This window comes from Photinus pyralis, unplaced genomic scaffold, assembly GCF_008802855.1.
Source record: "Photinus pyralis isolate 1611_PpyrPB1 unplaced genomic scaffold, Ppyr1.3 Ppyr1.4_LG1, whole genome shotgun sequence".
Classification (NCBI taxonomy): Eukaryota; Metazoa; Arthropoda; class Insecta; order Coleoptera; family Lampyridae; genus Photinus; species Photinus pyralis.
In genome coordinates, this window is record NW_022170249.1 from 69058306 (window position 1) to 69067881 (window position 9576).

At 37.8% G+C, this 9576-nt stretch overlaps 1 protein-coding gene across 3 annotated transcripts; it reads left to right on the forward strand.

The window, feature by feature from the left end:
- The first annotated feature begins 3979 nt into the window (after window positions 1-3979).
- Window positions 3980-5213, forward strand: LOC116159119. Of its 3 annotated transcripts, none has more exons than XM_031472032.1 (3): window positions 3980-4566; window positions 4624-4830; window positions 4887-5213. In XM_031472032.1, the coding sequence occupies exons 1-3, from the start codon at window positions 4303-4305 to the stop codon at window positions 5193-5195; spliced, it is 780 nt and encodes a 259-aa protein (XP_031327892.1). In that variant the 5' UTR covers window positions 3980-4302; the 3' UTR covers window positions 5196-5213. The 3 variants fall into 3 exon arrangements, with proteins under 3 accessions (XP_031327892.1, XP_031327893.1, XP_031327891.1); XM_031472033.1 differs by having other exon boundaries at window positions 4675-4830; XM_031472031.1 differs by having other exon boundaries at window positions 3980-4180; window positions 4282-4830.
- The last annotated feature ends 4363 nt before the right edge of the window (window positions 5214-9576 follow it).

The window sequence follows — 9576 nt, forward strand, 5'->3', positions numbered from 1 at the left end:
ATGGAAGCTGAAAATGGAAGTCTCTCTATTCCTGTCACTCGTTTCAAGGATCGACTTCTTGCTGCTACTCAAATTTCCGACAAAACGTATCGGAGCATTGTTAAGGAAAAAAGGAAGATCGACAGTTATCCCAGTATAAAAAGGAAGTCAAACAAATTGTTTACACCGCACACACAATCTAAAGAATGGTCCGACAACAGTTTACTTGGTCTTCGAAAACCTATTGGGAAAGGCCCACGTTTAATTATGGTCCATGCTGGTGGTGCAAATGGATTTATTCCAAATGCCCTACTTATGTTTCGATCTGGTAAGGATTGTGTGTGTTTTTTGTATCTTAACACAAATTAGTTTTTGTAGGCTTAAAATCAGGCGATTACCATGACGACATGAATGCTACCAATTTCTTCACCTGGGTAAAAAATCAACTCCTTCCAAATTTGGATAAACCATCCGTTCTTGTAATTGACAATGCATCGTACCACAACACAACTTTAGAAAAACATCCTACTTCTGCCACTTTAAAAAGAGATGATAAAATGGCTGATAGAAAGAAATATCCCATTTGATTCTGATTTAACTAAACCAGAATTGTATAACATAATAAAAATACAGAAACCGGCCCACAAAAGGTATGAGCTTGATGCTTTACTGCTCGAACATGGCCATCGAGTGCTCAGATTGCCACCCTATCACCCAGCACTGAACCCGATCGAAAAAATATGGGCAATAGTAAAAAATTGGGTTGCAGCCAGAAACGTGACATTTAAACTGCAAGATGTGCAAACTTTGGCTCAAGAGAAATTTGCAGCCATTCATCAGATGATGACGATTACGATAGTGATGAAAGTTCTAGTTCAGTGGAATGAGGTTTCAGATAATTATGTGCATTTCAATAATATTATAATTACATACATACATAATGTTACATATTAGTGATGAATTGTACTTATTCAATTTGTATTATATCATAGGTAAGCTTTTGTACGATACTTTGCACTGTACATAATTACACCTACATACATTTATTTTATAAAATTAATAAAGTGCATTTCAAATGCTTCACACAGCAAATGTACTTTCAAACCTCAATTTAAATATCCTATGATACGCCACTGGTGGCAACCATACGCGCAGAAAGTGATGACGTCACGATGTACTTCTCATTTTGAGACTACTCTAACTGGTACAAATGTACTAGGTGACGTGAAGATAGACCGCAGAAGCTATTCAAGAACGAGTTCAGGAAGCAGGAAGAAACCTTAAACGAAAAGCCGATGACAAAGGGGATCTGGTTATAAGAGACCACACATGATCGATTAATATTACATTACATTCATATTACATGAGTGGGCTCAAATTGATTCAACCAATGAATACCCTAGAACTTCAACGACCGTTGAATCTGATTCAGAAGAAGCTTATGTTAAAACAGTTTAACTTACATGTACAGGAGTGGTCATGGTGATGTAATAAGGTGGTGGTTGAGGAAAAAAAAATGTTCTATAAAATGTAAAAAAACTTGTGTAATAAAATGTAAAAAAAAAGTAGTTCTGTAAAAATGTAAAATAAAAATGTGTTCCAAAATGTCAAAAGAAAATGTATAAAAAAATGTAAAATAAAAAGAAATTCTAAAAAAGGTTGGTTGTAAGGTTTTGGTAGGAATGTTGAGAAATTTGAAAGCCACTTCCCGTTTCCGGTTCCGGTACAGCATCTGTCCAAAGTCTGGCTAGGTTTTCTCGGGAACCACCCGACCGATCGGGCTGAAATTTTTACTGTAGATTCTTTGAACCTTCCTCTTTCCAACGAGCCAACCAACCCCCTAGCTTCATAAATAACTTCGCCAGGCCCGATTAAACGGGGTCACCTCCGGATTTTTGACTAATTTGCCATTTTGACTCACAGGGGGGTCCCCCACCCCCAATCTGAGTTCATTTTTGGGCTCAGAGCACTCCATTTACGTAATCTACGGACCCAAAAAAATTTCAAGTCGATATCTCAAAAAATAAAAAAGTTGACTTTTTTGACTTTTTTCCTATGCACCGGGGTACGAAAAAGTACAAGTCCGGCCGGTTTTAAACGTGTAAAAAAATTTGGGCCACTTCCGATGGCGCCCTCGAGAATATAAACATCAATTTTATTTAATACCTAAAATACCTAAATAACGGTTATTGTAACCTAACCTACAAATTCATTTCCCTCTTCTTCCAACCTCTCTGCAATGGAACTTCCAGTGAGTATAAAGAAACGAATTAACAAAAACTGAATATAAAATGCAGGACATCTTCTTTCAACCCCAGCGTCTCCAGCAGTTGCAGCAGCTGCTACGTTTGTACCCGTTTGGAGGAGGTGGAGTACGGGGCGGTCTTCAGGGGGTTCTGGCGTGGACGCAGCAATCTTCAGCAGCGGAGCAAGCTGGAGGAGATCATCCGGCAGCACTTCGAGCGGCTGAAGACCAACATCTACGTGGCATCTCCTGTTGCTGACCTGTGCTACGTGGCGTTCCACGTAGGAGTGGACGTCGAGTTACTGCCAAACTCAAACGGGGGACCAAACGTAGCAGTGCTGCGCACCATAATGGGGGAGATGTTCAGAGGGCTCCAGCAGTTTTCCGAACAGTCCGTCATCGCATTCCAGCGGCTGCGGCGTCGGAAGCAGTTCCGACTGACTTTAGATGCCGTGCTGTCCACGGAGTCCGATGACGAACTGTTCGGATTGGCCCAGGACTCCCTTTTTCTTTTCCTTCAGCTTCCACGACCCCCGACCCCAACTCCTTCATCCTCTACCGCAACTCCTTCATCCTCTACCGCAACTCCTTCATCCTCTACCGCTCCTTCGCCCCCAGCTGAACCCCCGGTCATGAGACCTACTAGAATAAGAAAAAAAAAAACAAAATAAAGATTTTGTTTATTATTAACATATACCTATTTTATTCCTCTAAAAATGCCCAATTTTGTGCGTTCCTTTCCGAGTTCTGACATCTTATAATCAATGGTTTAGTTTAGGTTAGAACTCGGATGTGGTTAAGTTACCACAAAAATATGGACTACAAATTTTCACCACAAAATTTGTGTAGATTTGAATGCCGCTTTAGAAAGAGGAATGTGTCTAAGGTGAGTTGCAAGATGGAACTTTGAGCGAAAATTTCGCAGTTTGGTCAATCTCTCGGATTCGAGCGACAATTTGTTCTTAGAGTAAATCGCGTGCGAGGAATCCGAATTTGACGTCCGTGTTGAGCTGGGAGGCCATTTGGGCACTCAAAAATTTCGAAAACTTAAAAAAATCGGAGATGACCTCGCTAAAAAATTTGCAGAGTTTATTTATCGAGGTAGGGGGTTCGTTTACCACTCGTTGGAAAGAGGAAGGTTCAAGGAATACTCTGTTACTTCAGCCACTTTCGACTTCCGGTTCCGGTTTGGCGTCGGTCCAAAGTTAGGTTAGGAAATCTCCGGAACCACGGGGCTGATCGGGCTGAATTTTTACTGTAGATTCTTTGATCCTTCCTCTTTCCAACGAGCCATCAACCAACCCCCTAGCTAAATAACTTTGCCAGGCCCGATTAAACGGGGTCACCTCCGGATTTTTGACTATATTTGCCATTTTGACTTACAGGTGGGTCCCCCACCCCCAATCATTTTTGGGCTCAGAGCACCCCATTTACATAGTCTACGGACCCAAAAAAAATTTCAAGTCGATATCTCTTAAAATAAAAAGTTAGAATTTTTTGGCTTTCAGCATACCCGGGGGTATGAAAAAACGCCAACTTTTGACTGTTTTATTTTTATCACATCTGGTCAAATGCATCGAGCTGGCTGACTCGTATGCAATATAACACCATTAATAATACACAACTTTAACATTTTTATTTGAAAATTAACAAAATTATACATATAAAGAAAAATTGTGGCTGAGCTACAGGGATAAATTCCTGTGCAGAAATTCTCATTCCCCAAAAGGCCATGAATAGAAAGAATGTTGTCTAAGACCCGTCTTACACGAGTCATAATTATGGCCACAATTGTGATAAAAATTTGAAGTATATTTGTGTTCTTAAAATTATGTTTACGAGAACTATACCGCCCTTTACACGTTGTCAAACTATGGATATAATTATGATAAAAAATATAGGGAAATTCTGTATTCAGCTGTTGGAAATCTAGGGATTTTTTTGAATGGCAGCAATGTACATACTACATAACCAAAAATAATATATCACATTCAGTTTTCACTATTCTCTGTCACTATTAACGGTTTTGTGCAATAAGCAATTTCTTGTGATGGTAGCAAATAACAATCTTTTAATAAATGTCGTGGTCAAGAGAGCAGGTCACCATGCTCATTGAAGTGTACAAAAATCACCCTTGCTTGTATGTGGTTAAATCCCCACAATACAAAAACAAGCATGCGAGAAATGCTGCCTTAACAGACATCTGTTCAAAGTTGGAGGCAGTGAAAGCAGGTGTAACGATTGCAGATGTAAAAAATAAGTTTGCAGCTCTTCGACAAAATTTCTTAGTGGAATATCGTAAACACGAAAACTCCATGAAAAGTGGAAGCGGTACAGACCAGGTAAATGCAAATCTACATTGCAACAAATCGTATAGTTCTAAAAATGTATGTTTTAAGGTGTATATACCTACCATTTGGTATTATGATTTAATGCTGTTTGTTTTGGAGCATTCAATTGCAAAGACAGCCATTTATGATAGCATCCCCAAGCCTCTTTCACCTTCTCTTTCATCAGACAGTAATATTGAATCGTTGGAATTTACGGACATTTCACAATTAGAGGTTGTTTATGAAGACGAACCAGACGATTCACAAACTGAAGAGGTATTTCCTTATATTTGTCAATAAGTATAATGTTTCGGTAAATAAATGTACTTTAGGAACCTGTCAATGGAGGCGCCTCAAATGTGCATGTAATTGAACAGACGCCACAAACCAGCCGACCACAATCTCAACTAAAGAGAAAAAAGGGGAATGAAATCGACTATTTAGCAGATGCCAGCAGAGCGATAAATGAAATTGCTAATGCAGTTGCACGCAAGAAGCCTGATGTTAGCACTATCAAGGCGGATAGGATTGATGTCTTTCTTAAGTACATTGAACCAAAATTACGCCGCATCAAGAATGACGATTTGTTAGATAAAATAGAAAGCGATATTGTACATATAATTTCCAAGAATTTCAAATAAAATCTGAGTGATCCTATATACATATATATACACTTATTCAAATTGTATGATTAACAATTGTGTCTTAAAACTGCTGCATCCTGCCACTCTACACTGCCAGTAGGAGAACAAAAGTAATTTTTGTATTCATCCCTCACAGATAATGCTGATCTGGAAGTTCGATTTGTTCCCTGTGGTTTCCATGTATCCAATGTGATAATTGATGCTTCGTCAAAATCAGTATAAAATTGTCCACTATTTGTACATAAATAGTTATGTAGTGCCACACAAGCTAAAGTAATTTTTTCTACTTTATTTGGTGACAGACATATCGGATTTAACAATACTCTAAATCTGTTGGCAAGAATACCAAATGCATGTTCAATGATACGTCGTGCCCTTGATAACCGATAGTTAAATATCTTCTTGTCGTGAGATAAACCTCGTTGTGGATAAGGTTTTAATATTCTTGTGGACAGTGGAAATGCGTCGTCTGCAACTATCACATATGGAACATTGTTACTGGATCCTGGTAATGGTCGAGATTGTGGAAAATTTAACGAATTGTTTTGAATTGCTTTTGACAGAGTACAATCACGAAACACTCCACCATCACTTATTCTACCATTAACACCAATGTTAATGTATGTAAATTTGCAGCACGCATCGGCCAATGCCAATAATACTAGTGAATGATCCCCTTTGTAATTGTGGTAAAATGATCCAGCCGATTTTGGAGGTCTAAATGTAATATGACGTCCGTCAAGCGCCCCTACACATTGAGGAAATTGCCATAGTTCCATAAACTGATCAGCAATTGATTGCCAACTTTCGGGAGTAGATGGAGTCTGTAATGTAGAAGAGATATACAGTGAGTTTATCTTAGACTGGAACATACGATTATGCATACAATGCTATTTCCCTATGTTCCATTTTAAAAAAAACGCATCAACCTGAAGGAGTAGTTCAAATGGGTAGTAGGCGCAATGTACTACTGTCACCTTTAAATCTACCGCCCTGCAATAAATTCAAAAATGCTGCCTAAAGAAATGAAAATTGCAATTATAAATTTATACAAAGGCCTAAACAGTACAAGACAAGTCCGCGATTTACTTGCAGTCCAGTATCCTGACGAACAAATACCATCCATTTCAACGATCCACAGAGTTATAGCAAAATTTGATAGGGATGGCTGTGTTGCAAATCTTCACACAAAAAAGGCAAAAATTAACCATGTCCTTAATGAAGAATTGGAATTAGAAATTTTGTGCTATGCTGAAGAAAACCCAACAGCATCACTAAGTTTAATGGCCAAGGAATTTGAAATTTCTAGAACTTCCGTGTTTAAAACGCTAAAGAAATTTAAATACAAGTCGTACAAATTTCAAAATCACCAACAACTGTTTGATGATGATAAAATAAAACGCACAGACTTTTGCGAAACAATATTTAATTTGTTAAACAATAATGAGGAAATATTGCACAAAATAATGTTTACAGATGAAGCATCTTTGTCTCTGAACGGTACAGTAAATTCTCAAAACTATCGGTAGGTACCTATCTCCATATTAAATCTTACTGATACCGTTTTCTTCATTAGATATTGGTCACAAACTAATAATCATGTACACAACATAACGCATACGCAATATAATATTAAAATTAACGTTTGGGCCGGGATAATAAACAATATTCTAATCGGACCGTTCTTCATCGATGGAACTCTAAATTCAACAAAGTTTCTCGAATTACTTAGATCGCGCATTATTCCACGGTTACAGGAGTTGAATATAAACAACCCATGGTTTCAAATGGACGGGGCTCCACCACATTCTACGAGACCAGTGACAAGTTTCCTCAATGAAACATTCCCGGGCCGTTGGATCGGTAGATTTGGTCCAATATCTTGGCCAGCACGATCTCCCGATCTGTCGCCAAATGACTTTTTCCTTTGGGGATATCTAAAATCGAAAATTTATAATCATGTTCCCATTCAGAATGTGCAAGAGTTACAAACCCGAATACTAACAGCATGTGATCAAATGAATCCTACGTTTTTACGAAATAGTATTCAGGAATTTCGCAATCGGTTAGGGTACTGCTTGGAATGTGAAGGAGGGCACTTTGAACATTTGTTATAACTTATAATTAAATTCATTTTATTTATTATTAAACAATTTTTCTTCGACTTTCGACCGTACACGTACATAACCTAAAAATAAAGGCTGGTTCAAATGTGACTCGCAAATTTCTAATACGTTTGTTTTAGTTGTGAACCGCGCATATCCTTCAGGTTGATGCGTTTTTTTTAAAATGGAACATAGGGAAATAACATTGCATGCAAAATCGTATGTTCCAATCTAAGATAAACGCACATATATAGAGAATTGATAAAATAAAACTTTACCATTAAAAACTCATCTTTTAAAACATTAAATATGACTTCACAAACTTCAGGAATGAATAGAGAAATGGTTGATTCATGTATCCTACTAGAATACATCAACGAACGGTAAGACTCTCCGGTTGCAAGAAAGCGAAGCGTAAGTTCAAGCCTGAATAACATGTCTAAAATATATACCACTTTCAATCAGCATTTTCTTTACCTGCTTCTCGCTGAAACACATTGCCTCATAACAGTATCTTGGCGACTGATATGTGGTTCTACCAATCGCAACAGTTTTTCAAATTGGTGGTTAGTTAGCCGTAAAAAGTTTTTATATGCTGCAGAGTCTTCTTGTAGTAGCTCGTCATTTAACATATGTAATATCCCCATTCCCATATTCCTTCTTTCATGCCATTTTCTTGACCAAACTCTTCGCCTGCGACGTGTATTGAACTTTAGGGCTAGCATATTTGTATAAATTGCCACTGATGCAATACTATACAATGTGTATTCGTCAAATTCCATACTTTAAAATTATATTCAAATTACAACTAGGTAGATACTTCGATTAATTGACTACAGACCTGAAGACAAACAAATACTCTATTTTCTTTTTAATGAATTTCAATTTTCAATTACTTTGATAAACAATATCCTAGGATCACAGTTTGCGCATGCTGTTTGCGCATATTATGCACACAAAAATAGAACACGTTCTATTTTTATGGACAAAATTTTTTTTATGGTTATAATCGGTGTATTACACGCACCATATTCTTTCCAACACAATTAAATTCAGAAATAGGGACATATTTATTGCTCGTGTAAGACGGGTCTAAGGTCATGAGAAGAATACCCTATTGAAATTGAACTGGTCCTCATTCTTGAAACAGGTAGGTGCCCCCCTACTTTTCATGGCCAACTACTGGTAATGTTGTTTAGAGGGAGCAATTCATTCTGCTCTACACTGTGCTGTGCATTGCAACGTTTACTCTTGCGCCCTTTTGTTAGTGTGTCTTTGTGAATTGATTGTCCCTTGTGTGACTTTATTTCCCCTGTGACTGGACTGATTGACTTTTAACTCTTGTGCCCTTGTGTTGACTTTATTTCCCCAGAGACTTTGTTTATTGCCCGTGTGTACATTATTTTTCCTCCAACTCCAACCATGATGGCTGCTCAACCCGTCGTGCAGGTGGAGAATCCGTTGGAGATCATGGTGTTCAACCAATTCTTCCAATTTTTGGAAAAGTAAGTGGTAAAGATATCTTCATATCGGTCTTAACGTAGAACAGCCATGTGAAACATGCGGCCCGCGGGCCGCATGCGGCCCCATGCGACAATATTTGCGGCCCAATGACATTTGTATGTAAAGTCTATTAATGCGGCCCGCCATTGTTTAATTACAGTAAACTTTACACGTACAGAGGGTAAAAATAGAATTACATAGAATTTGCTGTCGATAAATCTCGCCCGAGTTCGGCGATCCCTCACTGCGTGTGCGCGCTTTTGTACTGTTGTGTACAGATTGAGTGGACTTGAGTCAGTCTGGTCTGGTCAGTCAGAGTTAAACAGTAGTGTTGCTTATTGAAATTAATATCGTCAAACTACTTTTATAATTGTTAGATAGATATTACAAATAATTTGTAAATCGAGTTGCAAATAATAATGTCTCTTTCAAAACCAAGTGGCAGTAAGAGAAAAATAACAGATGAACATCGTATCTTTCAAGAAAAATGGGAATTAGAATTTTTTTGTTGTGAAGTAAAAGAGAAAATTATTTGCTTAATTTGCAATAGTACAATTGGGGTCTCGAAGTTATATAATATTAAACGGCATTATGAGCAGCACAAAACCAAGTTTGATCAGTATGAGGGATTGCTTCGACGTGAAAAATTAAAAGAACTGAAGTCAAAATTAAAGAATCAACAATTAATGTTTACGCGCCCTATGCAAGAAAATGAATCTGCTGTTCGTGCAAGCTATGCATTGTCTGAAATGATTGCAAAACACTCAAAA

Bases quoted from the DNA above. Each gene is read 5' to 3' on its own strand.
- LOC116159119 (XM_031472031.1), top strand. From the start codon at position 4,303: ATGTCGTGGTCAAGAGAGCAGGTCACCATGCTCATTGAAGTGTACAAA. The intron at 4,831-4,886 runs GTATTTCCTTAT...AATGTACTTTAG, and splicing joins ACGATTCACAAACTGAAGAG to GAACCTGTCAATGGAGGCGC.